The 21,102-nt window shown below is 47.6% G+C and overlaps 1 protein-coding gene across 1 annotated transcript in view; it reads right to left on the reverse strand.

The window, feature by feature from the left end:
• Capn13 (calpain 13) overlaps positions 1–21,102 on the reverse strand; it is a 74,461-nt gene that overhangs the window by 15,930 nt on the left and 37,429 nt on the right. The window contains exons 6-16 of the mRNA XM_021217663.2: positions 20,831–20,916; positions 16,763–16,837; positions 15,016–15,161; positions 13,032–13,174; positions 9,211–9,222; positions 6,691–6,893; positions 5,732–5,768; positions 5,286–5,342; positions 2,018–2,075; positions 1,873–1,931; positions 323–391 (exon numbers count right to left, since the gene is read on the reverse strand). Of these exons, the coding sequence (XP_021073322.1) occupies positions 323–391; positions 1,873–1,931; positions 2,018–2,075; positions 5,286–5,342; positions 5,732–5,768; positions 6,691–6,893; positions 9,211–9,222; positions 13,032–13,174; positions 15,016–15,161; positions 16,763–16,837; positions 20,831–20,916 (945 nt within the window). The remainder of the gene's footprint in view (positions 1–322; positions 392–1,872; positions 1,932–2,017; positions 2,076–5,285; positions 5,343–5,731; positions 5,769–6,690; positions 6,894–9,210; positions 9,223–13,031; positions 13,175–15,015; positions 15,162–16,762; positions 16,838–20,830; positions 20,917–21,102) is intronic.

Raw genomic sequence — 21,102 nt, forward strand, 5'->3', positions numbered from 1 at the left:
GCGACGTGGCTTGCCCTACAGGTGTCCACCAGAAGGTGAGGGGTCAGAATCAACAATGATCAGGTCATAGGGACTCTGGCAAGAAAGGCTTGTCAGGGGAGGCATGTCTGAAGCTGCCTGCATTCTTAAGATGGATGAACAGTGACCAGGCTTGGGGCATGTGGATGGGAGGCAGGGGACAGAGGAACAAAGGCTTGGCATTTATAGGGGACAGTAAGGCATCTTAGAGTTGTGTTTCAGAGGAAGTAGGATGGGAGACCCAGTAAACACTTGCTCACCCCGTTTAAACAAGTTAGTCATGTCACAGACGGTATGACCATACCTGGCAGTGGATAAGGCGACGCCGGAGTCTTGCAAACTCCTCCTGATCCAGCAGCCCATTCACTTTCAGCTGGAGGAGCAGTTAAGGGCTAAGCTGTCCAGGGGGGCAGTGGGGAAGGGGAGCAGCTTGTCCTGCTAATGAAGCCAGAGCCACTTCATCCTTCAGCTGTAACCCAATGCCACACTGGCCCCTTGCCAGCTGGCTCCCACTCTATCTCAAGGTGACCTGGTTTAGATTTGTTTTCCAAAATAAAATGTATTGTTAGAAGGAAAGATCTCTGAGAGCGAGGCATCAATTTCAGTTGAATCCAGCAGAGGAGAGATAGAGAGAGAGAGAGAGAGAGAGAGAGAGAGAGAGAGAGAGAGCCCCCAATCACCAGTTGGCTGGGTTCCCTGGCAGGGGCAGGGAAGAGAAATATGCAAATGCAGAAATAGTGTGGTTAGGTAAATGTGCCATCCCTGGGCCCTGTGTTGCTGGATTGCTTCCTGTTTATAAATACTTCCCCGGCCATCCCTTTTTGACAGACAAGTAATGGAGGGGAAAAAAAAAATGAACTCCTAGAGCTACCACACTACCCTAGCCCTGGACCCCAGGGGAGGCTCTATTTGCGTCTCTCAGTACAATGCACAGGTCTTTTCTACCCCTTTCTCCTTCTCCTGCAGTTGGGTGCCCCGGCCACAGGGCTGCAAGGGCCATTTGGATTCTTGTGTGTCTCCAGTGACTCCAGACCACAGCCAGCTGAGACAGGACTGATTTATGATTCCATCAAGAAGCTTTCTTGTTCTACAATGGCTGGCTTCGAATTCACAATCGAGCCTTGTTAACCGTGTGAAAGAGGGGGCGATCTGTCTCTCCCTGGAGACAGCTACAGCCTGGGGAGGAGCTGCCAGCTTTGGGATCCCTCCTACATGGCCAGGGTTTCCTTGGAGAGGGTGTTGGGAAGAGAATAAAAGCAATTAAAGTTTGGTTCTTGGTCCTGCTCCTCACCGCCTTGAAACTAGGCTAGCCACCGAATTGTCTCAAGACCATCGTCTACAGGGACAATAACCGCCACGTGAGCCATAAAGGGTTCCGCTACTGTGCACTGCAGAGCAAGGTTTGTGAGGTGTGGGTGGTTATCTTTTTTCAATTAAGAGCCTTTTGAGTAAGGAATCCAAGCAGTGAAGGCTTCTTCAGTGTTGGAGGAAAGGGCGAAGGGAAAATAGCTCTGACTGGAGAAGGGAGCATCGGCTGAGGTTAGAACATGGAACTTTGAAGCTTCAACATCTACTTCAAATCCATGCATAACCTCCAACTAGCTATGTGAGATGGATGGACATACTTAACCTCTGCGGCCCCCGTGTCTTCTGTTGCGTCTCAAGGGCCATTGCAAGCATTACAAATGCACTTCCTTGTGATACCCAGTCAGTAGTGACTACTGCTATGCCTGTGATGATAAGCTAGGTTCAGAGTGAGCTGGTATTTAATTAGAATCCCAGAGAAGCCCACGGGGGGTGGGGGGAGGTGGGTTCCTCGAGCTGCAGGAGGAGGGGATGGATTGCAAAGGATACATCCATCAGGGCCATGATGCTCTGGCACTGGTCCAAGGAGAAAGTGTCCCCTGGAGGCCCTGAGGAAGGAGAAGACTGAAGTGTCATTGAGGGTGGACACATGGGGATAAGGAGGGCAGGGCAGCAGGCCTCTGAGCTGACGTACCTGTTAGGAACTCCTGATTGAGAAGGCTCTGAAGTTGGGTGGCATCAATGTTCAACCCCTGACTGAGAAGGCTCTGAAGTTGGGTAGCATCAATGTTCAACCCCTGGTTTAAAACACAGGAGAAAAATGGGTTGTGAGATGGGACTCAGGAACCAAGGAACACATCTCCAAAACTCGGTAGCAGCTCTCTGACTTCTGAGCCCTTTCTTTCCATAGCACATCTGCCTGTTCTTTGTCCTGGTCCTGCCCTGGGTTCTGGCCATGTTGATAACTCCTTCCTTGAATATCCATCATAATGGTTGCTCCTGCCACTGGGATCCTGGTGTGAGCTCCCTTGTACTGCCTCCCACCATGGACAAGTTTCCCTCCATGTGTTTCTTGGTCCCTTTATCTTTATGGCTGGCACTGAGGGACCCCATCAGGAGGACCATAGCAGGATGACTAGTGCAACCCTTTAGGTGTATTCTCCACTTTCAGAAAGACCACCAGATGTGTGGTGACTTTGTATACGTATGTGTGTGACAACTGGAGCTAACAGTACTCAAAATCTAGGCTACTAGAAGCTGCTGTCAGGGAACCCAATACTTAGTCTTTCAGGTACTGAGGGAAAAAGGAAGGTATTATAACTTTCCTTAGATTAAAAGCAGGAAGCAACTACAGTCATGGATAGAGAGGACATTTTCTAGGCCTGCTTTTGGGGTGAGGTCGTGGCCCTAACCCTTCCCAGCAGCCTGAGCAGCCTGGTGGGTGGTTCCTTGGATAACAGCTTTACAGAGAAGTGTGGCTGTGTGCTTCAGGGAGCTGGCGCTGGAGTTAGGTTTCTCAGTGGTGGACTTGTAGAGTGGCAGTCCATGTCTCAGAAAGTGCTCCCTAGCGGCCTTCTGAGAGCCGCCCCTCACCGAAGACAGCCTTTACAGCCTCCACACACTGTCCCTTCTCCTCCTAACGCTGACAGCATCACCTTGCTCCAAAAGCAAGAGAGCAGCCTCATATCCTGTCTTCGCAAGGCCCCACAGAGAGAAGCATAAACTCTAAGCTGTTCATGTCTGATGCTGGTCCTCCAGCCATTCTTCTAACGTCATAGTTTGGGGGTATCAGGGAAGTTGGCTTTATGTGCCTATCATTAACTGAGTTTTTCTTCCAAGGAATCTTGACCGCTTACAGAAGTTGGTACGATAAGGAGGGACTTCACTTTCACAGGATTATCCACTAAGCCATCTGAACTGAGTGTGGGCCACATCTGCTTCCTTCTCCATATTACACCTAGGGCACTCTATCACCCATCGGAAGCATTCACGGACTCACGGCAGGCATGGCAATGATGCCTGCTCAGACAAGTTCCCCAAGAATTGCATGTAGGGACTGTGGAGCATCAAAACTTCGTGAGGTAGAGGCACTTGCAGGAAATGTCTTAGAAGTTTGGAAGCTGTTTGCCAACTGAACTCATAAAGGATGGTGGTTAGATCTGCTCTGTGTAATCCTGGAGACTAAATACATGATTTCTTTTCTTTTCTTTTCTTTTCTTTTCTTTTCTTTCTTTCTTTCTTTCTTTCTTTCTTTCTTTCTTTCTTTCTTTCTTTCTTTCTTTTTTTTAAAGATTTATTTATTATTACATCTAAGTACACTGTAGCTGTCTTCAGACACACCAGAAGAGGGCATCGGATCTCATTACGGATGGTTTGAGCCACCATACGGTTGATGGGATTTGAACTCAGGACCTTCAGAAGAGCGGTCGGTGCTCTTAACTGCTGAGCCATCTCTCCAGTCCCATCATGATTCCTTTCTGACAGTCAGGCCTGTTTATGCCATCACCACTGCCATGGCTAATAAAAGTGACTAGCATCAATGGGTGCTGGTAAATACTGTATGAATACGTCTAGTTAAAAACCAATGTGAGGAACCAGGAGAGAGGCTATAGCGAATGCAGGAGAAATGCTTTGCTTTAAAATGTCTTGGGAGCCACAACCTCTGAGCATGGTTTGCAGGTTACACAGGATGGTGCCAGGGGTGCTTTGCACAAGGATACCTGCCCAGGAGGTCGCCTAGACACAGTGCCCCGTCTGCCTTATTCTAATTCTGACCGATGTCCAGTACCAGCTAACAATCCCTCTAGAGGGTGCCACACATTTGGCTGGTGCTTGGAAAAGTCCTGATGACAGAGTCTGCGCCATCCTATCATTCGGCAGATTATATTTTTATTTTAGAAGTACAAGGTGCATGGCCCTGTCTGAAAATGTACCACCTGCCCCAAAGAAACCTGGTCTCAGGCATCCTGATCAGGTCCCACTGGCCACCTGAGAGAAGCCAACCCAGGCTCAGGCATCTGCTCCAGGGGAGCTAATCTGTTTTAATTCAATCTGACAGAAATGGTTGAGCACCTCCTCTGGGCCAAGGACAGTGATCGGTGGTTGGGGACAAGGAATGCATATGAAGTTGTCTCTGCCTTCGGGAACTCACAGACAGGGACAGTGGTCTTCTGGGACAACCTTGTTTCAGTGAGAACTGGCCTGAGTCCTGGGCAAATACTGGAGGGCTGCTCTTTCCAACAGTCACCCCTCATTCCAGCCATGCTATCCATCCACCCCCCCTCTCCTTTTGGTGTATGGGTCCAATCTACAACTGAGATACCACCATGCTATTAGCCCTCTGAATACAGAGGCAGGGGGGTGGCATCCTTCCTTCCTTCAGCTTCTGCTTGGCCCATGGTACACAAAACATCTATATCATTTTCTGCTTCCCGCACCGACACTGTTATTAACGGTAAAAGGCCCATCCCAACAGAACCATTGGCAGGTCTTTTATCCCGAGGAGTCAAGGAGTTCTTTATAACAGTTTATTAAACCATTAGGAAAGCCCCGTGTGCACATAGGTGGCTTGGCAGGAAGAGAGCCACTGGGGCTCTCTGAAGCTGGCCAGCTCCTGGGAGGAACCATGCCAGGTTTGGGGTGTGGGCGGGGGAATGGCTGAGCCTCAGAAAGAAAGATTTCTGCCAACTGCTTGTCTAAAGGCTTAAGCCACAATAGATCCCTTACACACAGCTCATAATTATCTTCTCCTTGCCTAAGCTCTATGTTCCAATGGGATTCCACCCACATTGGGGCATCACTTGTCTCCAGAGCTTGGCAATCAGAGTATCCGGGGATAGGAAGGGGCTGATATGATCAAGTCCTTTGGCTCTGTGCATTTCTGATAAGCAACTGGAAATGTTTCTGTCCCTAGACTTTTCCCCATTCAGCACGGTGAGGTCCGTGGGTGCGAGATTGCATACCTGATCCATATGTCTGTAGGAACTGCTCTTTTGGTATCCACTTTCTGGAAGACTTCCCTAGATCAAAGGGAAAACAGTTATATTAACTTTCTGGGAAAGAGGCCGCTCATCCGGCGCAACCTTGTTTTAGTAAGAGCTGGCCTGACTGAAGGATGCAGCCAGCCTGCCTGAATCCAAGACAACAGATTCACCTGGTAGTTCTAGGACTGAGGTAAAAGGAAATCAAACTTTAAAGGAGGTTGGAAACTCAAGTTTGTTAGAAAGAAGATACTTGGGTCCAGTCTGGTATTGGAGGACTGGACTTCTGCCCCACCTCTTAGAGCTACCAATAGCCTATCATATTGTCTCCATTTTTGATAGCTAATAGTAAGACCAGGAAGGAGAAAGAAGCTCTTGGGGGATGTGACATAGCTAATAAAGATGGCAAGCAAGACCTTTACACTTACCTTGAGGGCTCTGAGGTTGAAAATGCTGCTCGGATCCCTAGAAAACCTGGGGAACAACATGACAAATATGACCCACACTGTATTCCCAGAGGTCTACCTGTGAAGGACACTCGATAACAACTAACATCTCTCATGAGGATGAGAAGGTCGCCATGGCAACAGATGCCCAATGAGCATATGTTCATTTGGGGTGGGCATGGTCTGGGATTCTCACCATTGACTTGTTCATACTGAGATGCTCATAGGTGGTGACTTGTGCTGCCAGGATGCAGCTGACCTTTGACTCATGGTCCATCTTGAATTGGCAGTGATGGCCCTTACACATGGCAATGATGGCCCTTACACATCCATTGTATTTATATAGATCTCTATGACTATAGTAACACCTACCTCAGGCTCAGAGGTACAGGACCTGTTGATACAACCTATGACTTAACATCATTCAAGGTCCTCTAGAATCAAGGCCTGTTTTCAGGTCAGTCCATCTTCCTGGTCTACCCTGCATTCTGGCCATCTTTCAAATGAATGAATATAACACACGGTGTGATTTTCCTGTACACACAACTGACAGCACTTATTCAACAAACCCAAGGCTGCACTACGTCCCTTGTTTCTTCTTAGGCTCTTTCTTCCCACATGTACGGGCTTCTCCTTGAAGTTAATAACGTCTGTTTGCCTTCAAGGACCAGCTCAAGTGCTGTTTACTCTGAGGAACCTTTCCTAGCCCCTGTGGCCAGAAGCCATCCCTTGACTCTGTTCTTTTATATGATTTCACAGTGCTGTTGAGGTCAAGTTTTTAGTTCATGGGCTTTCTCATTCCCCATTTTGGTTGGCATCTCAAGTGCAAGGCTCAGCTTGTGTCCCTGGCGTACTGTGTGCTAACACACAATGCACGGAGCACAGCTCACAAAGGCATACTGAAGTAGACAAAACACTCAGCAACCCTAGTGCTTCTGTACCTTTCCTTGTCTGGCATTTTGAGGAATATTTGGAGCAGAAATTTCACTTCATTTCCGTATGCTGTGGGAACCACCACATAGGTACCAGGACTCAGGTGGTAGGACTTTATCAGGTAACGCTTGGATCCATAGTCTGGGCCTTGGGCCCCACTTCTAAACGGGGAGAAAATTTCAGGAGACCATCTTCGCTGGGCGTTCTGGAACTGGAAGAAATGAGATTGTTATAAGAAAGCCCCTTCTACATATGAAACCTGGCCGCAAGGACAGGAAATTCCCTTCTAGACCCTTCTCTGCTCACGGGAACAGCATTATAAGCTCTGGAAAAGGACATAGTACCGACTCAGATTCAAAATTTAAAATACTGAGTCCCCCTCCCACATCTGCCAGGTGTGTCCCACCCTGCCTGTTATCTGTGGCCATGTGAGTCCCAGCTATGGATGTGGCCCGACACATTTGTAGATGACAAAAATCACGTTGCAATGTCAGAAGAGTGGACTTAGCAGACTCTAGACACTACAGTGGATGCGCAAAGAATTTGACAGGTGATTTTATCTCACTAATCTAATAGCATCCTGGGGTTCTGGTTTTCTCTCTTATTTATGTGCAAACAAGACATGGGAACGAGTGACATTGTTCCGGTGTTGAATTTCTTCTGGCATCCCCAAAGCTATGTCTCCGCTAAACCTTTAATCATAGGCTGCCATACAACAGCAGAGTTGAATTTTCTCCTCTCCCTCGCTTTCATCTCCCTGGCAAGAGCCCCGGGATTCCTTCTCATTGGAAAATAATGGGTCTCAATCATTTTCCCTTTTATTTCAAATTTTCTTACAGATAAAACAATAAATATAACGCAATTCCTATTACCAGATGTCACATACATATTATATAATAAAAACCCCTTACTAAACAAATTTTCCTACTACATATGAGCATGGCGATTCCATTTAGAACGGTTATGCAGCATGAAATGGTTATTGATGGGCTCTGCCTTGGGGGAAGAACGGGGACAATGGGGGAAGTTTCTATCAGGAGATAGCGATGAGACATAGGCAGGGAATAGGCCACTGTCCTGGGAGTATAGCAGAGGGCAAGTGGGACCCCCTCCCCCCCCCCAGTGCCCTTTTGCTTCTTTCAAAAGCAGCCACTGTGGGCTGGGGACCTGGTTTGCTTATGTTCTTTTGACTGAAGTAATGGATGATAGGGCTGGTTCTTTTCCAAAAGAGCAGCTATGCCCTCTGGCACTAGGTATAAATGTGTGTGAATAGGTGTGTGAACAGCCTTCCTCCTACCAGCGAGGTTCGATGGCCCTACTTGCGGTTCCCCTCCCCCATCGCCTTTTTTTTTTTTTTAAAGTCCTGTTCAGAGTAGACTTGCTTCGTGACAGTGAGCACTGTGACCAGGGAGTGAAAGGAGACCTTGGCCTAATACTCAGAGGGGCTGCATTATGATGCAGACTCAGGGCCACGCAGCTACAGAGCTGACCCTGTTATTCTAATGGTAGAGTCTAGGCTCTTTTCTGGCTCAGGTCCTCCCTGTGTTGTGTTCTCCAGCTCAGAGGACTAGATTGGATCCATCCCACTCATTTGAGAGCTTCCCTCAGAGCCCTTCTAAGTTTTCTTCTGATGGTGGGGGTACCAGGGACCCAAGCAGATTCTAAGCCCCAGCTTTGTGACTGAGCCATGACCAAGGGACAGACCTCTTTGTTGCCAACTTTCTGTATGGTGTTTTGAGCCCTTCTGCTCTTAGATGTGCTACTCTAGACATCGTCTATTTCTTGGGGTCTTGTAATAGCTTTGGGGGTTGGGCACCGTTACCATCAGCTGGCTATGACCACATCCTGTTCTTTGTCCATACACTATTTTCCTCTTGGCAGCAGAGAAGGTACTCAGAGTTCATAGACATTGCAAGGCCAGACCTGTGCCTGTGAGGTAAGGCCCTCTGAACTCCACTGTCCCTTTTCATCCTTCCTTAGAGCCTTCAGACTTTTTTTTTCTCCAATCAATACTTGATCAGGTCAGGTCAGGTTATTGGATTAAAATAAAAAAAAGATATCTATTTGCTTATGAGAAGAGGTAGGGGTATGCCTTAAAGCTGTATGAAGCCTGTAAGCATCAGCTTATGGTAGTTTCCGGGGCTAATTCAGTCTTCTGAAGGTCCTTCCTATTTACTCCTAACTATTACCCTCATCTTAAATGCACAGGAACCAGCTGGATCACACTTCTCTATAAGGACCAAATGCATCAGGGTGCTTTTACAGTTGCAGCAACCTGCAACTTGGACATTAAAGAGAGAATCCTGTGAGGTTCAAACATATAACCAAGTTGCCAAACCATCCATTCCAAATCGCAGTCTGTTGACCTGTTTAGAGACACTAAGATGACTGCTGATTCAAGATGCAGCAAGCGTGGATTTGTAGACCTGGGTACGTGGGTAGGTACAACAGTTGGATGCGATATAACAGTTTACCAAGGGGCAACGTCAGAGGTGTGAGAAGTCAGTGAAGACATCAGTGAGACATACCTGGGAGTCTACCTGTGGAAGATAGAGAAAAAGGCTTCAGCAAGCAGACACAACAGAAAGACAACTGGGTCTCCCATCCTAGCTCAGAGCCCATGCTATTTCTTGTGTGGTCAGCCTGTCTGGCACACAGAGCAGCAGGTGCTGGGAATGGGGATATATTCTTCATTTATTGTGCAGAGTTGTAGAAAAGGAAAGCCATCCGGTTGTAGGGAGCAGCAAAGGGGAGAAAACTAAAAGAGGGAGATTATCTAAGACTGGGCAGTGTCCCCTCTATGCCTTAGTGGTTATTGTTCATAGCTATGATGGTGATATAGGAGGAAATGGGAGGACATGACAGGACCAGAGAGAAGGCACAATCCAACTGCACAGTCAAGGGCAGTTTTCCCAAAAGTTGAGTGCAAATGCTGTAATATGGAGAGCTCCAATGACAAGACAGCCTCTTTGATCTCCTTAGACAACGGTAAACATATCGGAACTTGTTCTATGGCTACCACACCCTTGTGGAGAATGTATGAGTACATATGAATGGGGGAACATCTATGTTCCTCTCTTTCCATCTGGTGGAAGAACACAGTTCTATCTTTATGGCCCTCTGCAATGTTAAGGGTCCTTCAATGTGATACACAGGGTATTCACAACCGTCCTTCGAACAGATGCTCCAATACTATTCCATATGTGTGGAAATGGAGGCTAGGGAGGAACAGGGAAAGCTGTGTTGCTTCCTTCGCAATGACACCCCACTCCCAACCAAGAGCAAGTCTTCCCTGTTAGCCTGGGCTCTGATTCCTGTCTACTGTGAGCTGAGGTCCTGTATATGCAGACCTATATACCAACTACTTGATGGGTGTGATCAGACGTTTTAGTCATGGATACTGGGAATGAGGTGTCAAACTCTGACCTGTGTGGGAACTTTTAGGGAATGAAGACAGAAGAGCATGCCCTCTGTCCCTTGTATCTGTCCTGGGTTTTTCTTGCCTGTTCACACACCACTGGTATCTGACAGAACAGTGTGCCCACAGCTGCTGGGGAGTTGCAGGCTCCCACTAAGCTTGGAGCCCCATTTCAGCTGCATCAGCATTATAATTGCTCAGCCCTAGGGAGTCCCATAAGCCTGGATGCTGGCAAACTCACTGTTTGTTTCTGGCTGGAATACAAAAAGAACTGGAGCAGTTTTTTTTTAAAGAGAAAACATTAAAAATTCTGTTTTATGCGTGTTTGTCAGCATATACAGGTATATACCAAGTGCATGGCCAGTATCCAAAAGGAAAAAAAGCATCAAAAACCATAAAACTAGAAGTGTAGACAGTTGCAAGTTACTATATGGGTACTAGCAACCCAACCTAGGTCCTCTACAAGAGCAGTAAGCACTCTTAACCACTGAGCAACCTTTCCAGGCCCCCAGGTGTCTCATGATGAGATCTAGACTGGTCATTGGTAATTAACTCAATCAGGATCCTAGAAGGACCAATGTGATCACAGGAATCCTCTCATCTGAGGGGCAGCTGAGAAATAATTTACCTCTGTACAAAGGAGAGAAGGAAGCTTGGAGAAATGTTAGAAAGAGAGTTGATTACAACCTTACTGTAGCTCCTGAACGATAAGCATGTTTGTCCATTGATTGTGGGTGGGGGTCATCTAGAAAATGAAGCTCAAAAGTTAAAGTAGAAGCTGCACGAGACGGCTCCACAGCTAGACCTGACCCTACAGACTGGCCTATATGTCTACATCTGGGCTCAAAGATTTGCTGGAAATCTTTGAGTGTTCATTCCTACCTCTTTTGTGGAATTACTAGTCAAGCATGGGTGTGGCTGGGTATCTGTGTATGGCGAGGTGGCTGGAATGAAGGTAAAAGGTACACTCAAGTGGAAACACCCAGGTCACAAATTTTTTCCTTCAGCATCCAAGGGCTGAAGAGGGGATATTTGGCTTCCTTAGTTATGGCGGTAGAAACCTACATGTTTCTTCCCATTAGCATGGAGGCAGTTGCTGGGTGGCAATTCAAATGACAGCTGTCCATTATTGCATCCTTAGATGTTCTTTGCAGGCCTGAGACAACTTAAAAGCATTGGGTTGAATCCCAACAGTCTCTTCTGTTGGAGCCTTGACACTTGAAGAATTCAGTAAAAGAAGTAGGAATAAGTAGGGGTGAACTATGTTAAGAGAGTAGAACCCAATGGGCTCTCACTCCAGAGCCCGAGTCCTTGATTCTCCTGTTGCTCTGGGTACCACGAGAAAGGGAAGTATCTAAGCCCCGATGAGAACCGTGGGCCTGTGCTTATAGGTGTCTGGATCTAGCTCTACCTATCACCCCAGCAGTTGGGAAGATATTTCTTTTTCTCTGAGCTTTGGATTTCATATCTATAAAAGTGGGGATAACCGTAGTCTTGAGACACTAGATGAAACCATGCTTGTGACTCTACAGTACCACATCCATGAAGCCTCCTCACTAGCAAGAGCCACAGCAGTGAGCAGGAGAGTTGCCCCATGAGCAGAGGAGATAAGGAACTTGTCTTGCCACAAATAGGCTGAGACCAGTGTCTTTGAAATTTGCTTTGTCCCAGTGAGCAACAGAAGTTGTTCTGGGATGGTAAGTCCAACTCTGGTCTAGGGTGTCACTAGACTTTTGAGCTGTGTGATAGCTACGCCTGACTGCAGGCCTCAGGAGCATCTGGTAGCCAGTCTCAGCGTCACCATGAACTCTGGCATGCCATTCCACACACCTGTGTGCCACTCTCTTCAACTCTAACGCAAGAAGAGGGAACTACTAATACCCAGGGATTCATAGTCTTATTTTTACAACAAGGCTATGGGATGGATGACATGAGAATCACTCATTCTACCTCTGGGATGCTTGGAATTTATTAGGAGAAGAGAAAGGAGAGTCATTAAATTTTATTTGTAATTTTTTTCTCGTTTAAATGGTAGGTTTTTTTTTTTTTTAAGGGTTTCTTAGTTAATTATTTCATGGTATGTGTATGTGCTAGCATTGGGGGGAGTGAGAGAGCTGGTTGGCAGTCAATAGAGTACAGGAATCTGGGCTGAAGGGAAAACCCAGTTTTGGATGAACAGCCAAACAGGTCTTATACGTCAACCACTGAGCTGTATCTGAGCTTTGGTCTAGAGTCTAGGCCCTAGACATAAGAGGAAAAAAAAAATCACCAATTGAATTTAAATGTGTGTGTGTGTGTCTTAAGCTTTTCTTAAATTTTTATTAATGACCTTCAAAAATGAGCCAGGTGGGCATTCTCTGAGGAACTTGTTAAAATGCAGACCGATAGACTCGGCATGTAAGCTTCTCTGATTCAGGGGTTATGGAGCTGCTCAAAGACTCTGCGTAATTATAGAATCTGGTCTTAGACTTGAATGCTTCTTGAGACCCAGGCATTAGACTGTGAAGCACACCTGGAAAAGCAATACCATACAAGTGGCAGAGGTAAAGGGACAGCTGCCATTTAAAACATGGTCAAGAGGCTGGAGGGATGGCTCGGGGTTGAGAACCAATGCTGCTCTTGCAGAGTTCTGTCCCCAGCACCTGCAAAGCGCAGCTCTCATCTGCCTGTAAGGCTAGCTGCAGAGGGATCCAACCCTCCTCTAGACTCCATGAGCTCCCGCACTCGCATGTGCAAGTGCCTACACATAGATAAATCAATAACTAAGAATAAATATAAAAATAGTCAAGTTTGATCCTTAAAACATTAGAGCTGGACATGTCAGTGTCTTTGGGATTTTATTACTAAATCTTCCAGTTTGGTCAGCGTCTCCACCTAGCCCAGAGTGTATACAATATCTACAAAGGACAAAAGCCAAAGCATAATGCTCACCTCCCACACCCGGAACTCTAGTGGACGTCGCTCCTCTTCTGTATCCAGGCTTTGTGGCATGAGTGTGAAGGTCACAACAACATTATTCCCAGTAGTGCCCTCTTGGACAGTAAAGGGATAATACAAATCTCTCCCATGTTCTCCTGGAAAGGAAAGAGCCATTACTGGGGCTCGGAACACCTCTAGGGCTCCCAAGACACTGCTTATGGGGTTGGGTTTAAACTCTGTTTGGAAAGCTAAGGCCCAGGCCACCACAGACATAGTCAGAAGTTATGAAACATGTCCTTTACATTCTGAGAAGGTAGTACTAAATTATAAATTTGGCCCCATTCCTGTGTGTGTGTGTGTGTGTGTGTGTGTGTGTGTGTGTGTGTGTGTGTGTGTGGAGGGGGGTTGTGTGTGTGTGTGCGTGTGTGTGTGTGTGTGTGCACATGTTTGTAGAGGCCAGAGGCCAACCTCAAGTTTTCATTCTCCATGTTCTGCCCAATGCTTTATATTGTGCTGTATTGTGTTGTGTTGTGACATAGAGAATCTCACTGGCCTAGGACTTGCCAGCCATCTAGGCTGGCTGGCTAGTGAGCCCCAGGAATCCATCTTTTCTCAGCACTGGGATTGTAAGAGCCCATCCCCACGGTTAACCCTAAGGGCTGGTTAGTAAAATTACAGAATCTCCAAATGTGCGTGAACTTATTGTACTGGCAATAAATAAATATCAGAGCCTCGAATGGCATCAATCACCAAGCACCATGAAGACAGGAGGAAATAGGTGCTGGGTACTGCTCTTACATCTGAGCCCACTTATCCCAGACGGAGCAAGAGTCGAGCTCACACGGAAACGATTAGACTCAACGGCGTGAAGCGGTGCAGGAAAGCCAGGATATAGATGAGTGGATAGCCTTCAGAAGGCATGGGTCACAACAGATAAGCTCTGAAAGGTGAGAAGGGGGCCAGAGAAGACTATCAAGGTCATGGCCTTTCTCTGAGTACTGAAGTAGATGATGATTAAGATGCACTCAGCAGCATAGAGCAGGCACTCGATTGATTATTTCCTTCCTTCTCCTCCTTGTAAGGTATTCCTATAAATGGCCTTGCCGCCTTGCCGTGTAAACCGAACCAGTTCACTGATTCTCGTGATATCCAAGGGAAGGGGCTTTGTGGTGTAGTCAGGCAGGCACTGCTTGGGGAGCCGAGTAAGAATGGACTCAGCAGTTTTGTATCGTCCACTCCTGACCTCCTTGGTGACAAGGCTCTCTGAGTAGCAGAGTGATCTCAAGAGCCCGGAGAATAGAAGGAAGCGTACCTTAACATCTGGGGTCATTGAAGGAAATCTTTCTGGACAAGCAGGTGTGAATATATATTCTCTCTCACACATATTTTTTTTTTTGCAGCCAGTTTTATGGAGAATGGGCTAGTACACTTGGTCTCTATGCAATAGGAAGCAACTTAAACAGGGAGCAGGTTAGATAGCAAAGGGTCATGAGAGAGGTCCCTACCACTGCTATCTTATGAGCAGGACAGCACTATTCACCCCCGTATATGGGTGGTGCTCTGCAGCATCAAGGGGGTAAGCAGGGGTTGCGGTTTATACTGTCTACACCTGCGGAGGTTGAAGACAGAAAACAGTTTCATTCCCTAACACAAAGATAGTGTATGGGAATGACAATGTAAAGTCAATAAGGCTTTGACTTCCTTTCTCATGCTCTTTCCACAGCCTTTCCTCCTGTCCTGGATGCTTACTGGAGAGCAGAGAGCCAGCTCTCCACCTTGGATATGGGTGAAGCTGATTGGCAGGATTCGCTGGATGCTAGGAGCGGTGATTGCCCCGCCCACCACTATTAGCAGCCACCACGTGTCAAGGGTAGTTGCCTCTTGAGGCTAACTCCTTTGCTCTCTCATTAGGTCAGTGGTCTAACCAGACACAAGAGTCAGAGAAAAGTTGGGATAGAGCTAGGGCCGACAGGTACACGTCTGGCAGGATGAGCACCTGCTCTGTTTCTTGGGATCACTTTGTCCGTAAACCTCATTTGTTCCCAGCTCTCATTGGATGTGACTCCATGATTCATGGTGATGGGGTTCTGGCTACATATGTACAGGTAGGTGAAGTTCTTCAGGAAATCTTGACAGGACATCCTGTGGAAAACAGTCACACAGCCCAAGTCACTTCCAGCCGTGTCCTCAGTTCCAGCTTCCCACCACTTCCCTACATCTGTCCAATCAGAGGAAGTCCCCATGTGTGACTTACCATAGGCTTTCCCAAAGACCAAAGTCTATCTCTGGCACCTTCCAGTCATGCCTTTCTGCCCTGAGACTACCCTCCAATGCTGGAAAGGACGGTAGCAGAGACAAGTCTGGGTGTTGTGTGTCACCTGGCAAAACCACTTTTCAAACCCATTAATCCAACTGAGTCCTTTTAGGGTCAGTGGGGCAAAGGCCAGGTTCTTTCTCTCTGCGCTTAGTCCTTTGAACTGTTAGCCAGCAATCTTGTTTTTGCTCATTGCAAATGCATTGCTGAGGTCTTTAAAGAAACGCACGGAGGCCACAGTGAAAACCTAGCCTTTTGCTAGGAAGCTGGAGATATTGGGGAAGATTTGCCCTTCGAATTGACATTTGTTTCTCTGATTCCGAGGAACCAGGACCCAGACTTTCTTCCCTTCTCACTCATGCTAAATGTTTAAATCTTTTTAAAATGATTTGAATTTGTTTCCATACAGTATATTTTGACTGTCTTCTCACTCCTCCTCCAGTTCCTCCCCACCCACCTACCCCCTCAACATTACACCCCTAACACTACGTCCTTTCTCTTTCTTACACAAAAGATGAACACAACAAGAAGGGAAAACCGAAGCAGACAACTAAAACAAACAAACAAACAAACAAATGAAAACAAAACAGAAAGCAGACCCCGAAGTGGGGTTTATTTTACGCTGGCCTACTACTTCTTGGCATGGGGCTTGCCCAGGCCTATGGACACTCCATTGGAGAAAATAGCTTCTTGCTTAAGGGTGGGACTTTGGGTCTTCGTCCTCTTCCCTGCGTTGGGATTTCATCTTACTTGAACCTGCGCAGGTCTTGTATGTGCTGTCATAGCCATGTTCTCTCAAGTTCCCTTCCTTTCTCCTCTTCTCCGGGAGAACCAGAGATCCCAGCCACACTTGCTCTACAGATCTGTCCGGCTGCTTCCCTTCTTTTTCATGTACACATGTTAAGTCTCACTACCGTGCATCAGTAAACCAACCAGAGGATCCTCCAAGAAACGTCCATCTTCTCTAGGATGTGCACATAAGGCATGGCACATGCTTTCAGGACATGGGATATTGGATAGCTTCTAATCAAGGACAGTGATATTCCACCCAGGGCCAGGCTGGTAGGATTCACTTTCAGTTACTCTTTTGGAGAGTGTTGTCAAAGCAAACTGTAGCTGCTATGTCCCCAGATAATGGGAGACAGGGTTGACAATCATACCTCCAAATCCAAACTTCGGAGCAACTACCCCTTCCCAGCCCTGGGCTTCCAGGAGAGCCCAGTATCTCATCTCCAAGATAACCTTCACATCAAGAAGGGAGAACATAATGCCTGCCACTCAAAGCTTTTGTGACTTGGTAAAGACTATAGGTTCCCTCTGTGCGGGTTTTTGCAATATTAATTTCCATTCTCGTGCAAGTTTAAGGAACAGTTGGGATGGAGGGCTTGGGAAATAAATACTCCAAGCATCCTTAAAGAAGGATAATTACCAAAACTCGCCATCTTCCTTTTCCTCATACAGCTGGCTTTTCCGTGGGTCTTGGGTTTCTCTCCACTCCTTGGACCTAGGTATGGATAGAGAGACCAAGGGTGAGCTCTCCCACACCTTGCCAGATGCCATGGTGACCTCAAATGCCCTGACCACTTTTGTTACCATCTATAATTGGTTCTATTTGAGAGAAAACCCTGATATCAAGCCTCCAGGATCTGTAGCATATCATAATGGATGACATTCTCTAGTTCCATCAATTTCCCTGCTTAATAGCATGATTTTGCCCTTCTTTATGACCAAACAAAGCTCCATCATGTATATACGTCACATTTTGTTTACCTGCTTGTCTGTTGGCGGTACCTTGGCTGATCCCATACATTAACAATGGGGAAGCGGAGGGAGGTCACAAGAGGTGATAAAGTGGGAGAACTATCAAAGTACATCTTATACATGTGTAAGGATGCCATTCATTTGTATAATTAATGTACATTAATAAAAACCATCTCCTATTCTCCCCCCCACCCCACCCCCCGCCGCCAAGCTTGAACATGAGCTTTTTTTGCTGTCTCGACCTCGACATTACCAAATATTATTCATTTATTGACTCTACCTCCTAGGTCCCTCTCACAGATGGCCTGGGCCCACTCCTCCCTCTGTTACCGTGGTCCAGCCCACCTTTCTCTCCCTCATGGACAGCAGATGGTCTCCCTGAGCATCTTTCTTCCCATCCTCCACACTGCCACCAAGATGAGCACTCCAAAGCAGGTGCTTGTTCCTGTCCCTCCCTTGCTTACCACATGTGGGTGGCACCCCACTTCTCCCCGCCCCCACCAGGGAAGTTCAAACTCCTCAGCTTCTGCCAATCTCCCCAGGTTTCACTGGGCTGCTCCTGCCCCACCCCCACCTGTGAATTTCCTGTTGCAGCCATTGCTCGAATATCTTCGTTTCCTTAGAGAAGGTTGCCCTCCAACCCCACACATAGGCCTGTTTGCTTTCACCATGATGCTCCTGTATCAGGAACACGCCTCTCAATGCTGATCTGCTACCTCTCACCCTCCTCATCAGTCACCCAAAGGATACTGTGTATGAGAAGCCAGGCTAAAGCTCACCGGCTTCACACTGAGACCTGGCTCTGCTTTTGGGTTCCCACAGACCTAGTGCTCTATGTCGATCCTGTGCCCATTGCTTCTTATTTGTCTTTTGAGACCCTAGTGTCCAGAGAACAGTGGCCATCACAAGTATCCAACATACACTACGACCCCTACTCCCTGCAATGATTCCCCCCCCTTTTGCTTAATTAAACTAAACTCTAGAGATGATGTGTTCCAGGAGCAAGTCCCGGAGGTGTGACAAGGAAAAGATCCTTTTAGGCAAAGGGGACAGCTGTTCCTCCTTCAGTTTGAGCTTTAAAGTAGCAACAAGCTCCACAGGCTATAGGCCCCAGAGGCACAAAAGTTTAATGAGATCTTTCCCATAGAGGAACCTATATCAAGAGCTCAGGTCACTTCCGTGTCAGGACAGCAAGGCAGAGACCACCACCCAGGCTTCCGGCTGCTGGCTGAGGCAGTCAGATGTGTTATTGTAAAATGGCAATTTTATAATTAAGCGATAATTACATTTTCTGCAGCGTGTAAGGGAAAATAAATGTAGTGTAAATCAATACGCTATTGATTCATGCAAGTTTGCCTTTAAGTGTGTGCGACTGAAATTTCAATTATGCCTGAGATTAGACCAGGCGGCTCTCGCCATCCATCTCCATTCCTAAGGAGTGGGGGAGAAACCGACCACCTGCACGGAGACGGTGATTGTGCGGGTTGCCATTGCTTCCTTCTAGCCTGGTTCTGGTGAGAGGGGCTGACCCTCTGCTCTCAGCAAAGGGGCATCGTCCTACAGGGTAGACACTGGTCCGCATGAACACTGCTGCTCAGAGGCTCCACTCATTCATGCTCATTCCTGTCTGTCGGGTGTAAATCCAAGCTCCAGGGCCACTCTCCCCATCCTCTCCCTCTGCTGCAGCCCAGCAGTTTCCTGGCTAGGAAGGGAAGGGAGTCCTACCTAGTGTCTTGAAACACACCCCGTGCCCTTGCCACAAGGACGCCTCCTGGTCATCGCCATCAGCCTTGTGTTCCCTGAATATGCCCCACCCACAGAATCTTTTCCTTCTCTGAGCTCCGATGTCCATTGTGGCCTTTCCCAGTCATGGAAGACACAAGGGAAATAGTAACCATTTCAAGTGTATTACCTCTGCTCACCCCAGGGAATGACAATGGTCTGACTTGGGCTACTTCTGTGGGCCAGTGAAAATATCCTTTGGGTTCACAGTAGGCAGCTTAGGGTGCTGGGCATGGAGAACTGGGGACAGCCAGAGGTTACTCAGACTTACTTTAGAAACCCTAAAGGATAAGCTGGGTTTGGGGGCACCGGTGTGCAATCTTAGCTCCCTCCAGAGGCTGAGGTGAGAGGTCAGCAAGTTCAAGGGTAGCTTGGGCTACGGACGGAGTGAAACCGAGGCTGAGCAATAAAGCAAGACCCTGTTCCACACAGACACTGAAGGGGGCTATAGTGAAGGGGTTAAGAGCTTGCCTGATATTCACCAGTCCTGTGTTTAATCCCCAGGATGGAAGGAAGAAGAAAAGACAATAAGAATAAGGCAAGAGAAATGAACAAGGGAAGGAATGAAGGTGATGTGCAGGCAGCCTTGGTACATGGCTGCTTTCCCACATTTGTATGCCTCCTCCCATTCTCCGGGGAGCATCTTAGAGGTTCCAGCCAGGCTTATTCTATAGGTCTCTCCTGATGTTCCTCTTCCTTTCTCCTCCCCTTCCCTCTCCCGCTTCTATCCCTCTCTCCCTCATCCTCCATCATCCATCCCTTCATCTCACACTATTTGCTGGGTGCCTGCCAGTCCAGAGCCCACACCGAATCAAGGGGTCTTGCCCCAGCTTGGCGCAGGGAATCCCACTGGGGTGCTGGCAGCTGGTCCAGCAACACTGGCTGTTGGCATGTGCCTTCCAGAGCTCTCTGTGCACACTGTATTGATTTTCACTCCTTGTCGGGGCCCGTTCTGTCTGTCTGACACACTGCATTTTCCTTTCTGATCATGCTCCCGCCCCCGCTGGTCCTGAGGCTGCAGCCGCTGGGCTGTGATGCCTTTTATGGGTCTGCACAGATCCTGAGCAGAATCTGACAGGCCCAGTCCTACTGGTCACCAAGAGAAGCTAATTATAAAGTACTTCTGCTTCTGTCCTTTTATTGCTCCTCCCTCTCAGTCACCATGGCACTGGTGACTGCCGTGGGAGGAGAAGAAGATAATGGGAGGGACAAAGGCAAATATTGGATGTTCTTCTCGTATGCAGAAACTATGGCAATATGTTTAATTGTTTACCATAGGTGGTTAGGCACCAGAGTCAGCCTATGCTATGACAGCTGAGAACAACCTTTCCAGAACCTGGGAGAAGTTGTGGAGTGGAGACTCATCAGCGTGTTGAAGGCCTAGCTACTACCCAGCAGCTACCACCAGAAGCAAGGAGCATGGCAGTGTAGGTACACAGAACCCAGGTCGAGGGTCAAGGTTGAGCATCTGAGACTACACAGTAAGTAGATCACCCAGATCATTGTCTCAGCTCTACCTGGCATGGACCAACTCTGAGCTGATTCGGCGGCACCATCAGCATCTGGGTCCAAGGAATCCTCTCCGTGAGGAAGGATGCTTTTATTCTCCAGCTGTCTCTTCCCAAGAGCAAGTTTGGTTCCCATCCTGCCTCCTACCCTCTTTTCTAATCTTGGGTACTCAGGAGCCTCAAAGACTTTCAGAAGACAGACACGCGTTTTACCATTTGAATATACATCAGAGCACACACCCAATCCAGTGTATATTTTGTGACATGTATATGATAGGTGTCTAATAGATGCCTGGAAAATGATACCCTGGGTGTCTACGCGCACCCAGAGACATAACCAGTGATGAGCTGGCCAAACCTGTGGTGAGGGCTACGGTGGGCTGGCCAGAGCCTGCCCAGGTTCCCAGTGAAGAATCTCCACCTGCCCATGCTCCCAGCACTCATACCCATCTTTCCAGCGTCCTCGCCATTCTCTCTCGCCCCAGGGGTTCCAAAGGCGGATGATTTCTTCCCAGTCCCCCTGGTACTGAATCTGTAAAGGAAGAACAGGAAAAGCAACAGTCATAGCTGCTCTCTGGCGAAAGAGGGCAGAGAGCCCAAGTATGAACTTAGCTGCTTTTACCTCCCAGGGCTAATTTCACTTCTGACCTCCTTTGGCCGCAGCCAGGAGAAAAATAAAAAGAAGAATGAGGAAGAGGAGGAGGAGGAGGAGGAGGAG

Source organism: Mus pahari, chromosome 18 (assembly GCF_900095145.1).
Source record: "Mus pahari chromosome 18, PAHARI_EIJ_v1.1, whole genome shotgun sequence".
In the NCBI taxonomy this organism is placed as follows: domain Eukaryota; kingdom Metazoa; phylum Chordata; class Mammalia; order Rodentia; family Muridae; genus Mus; species Mus pahari.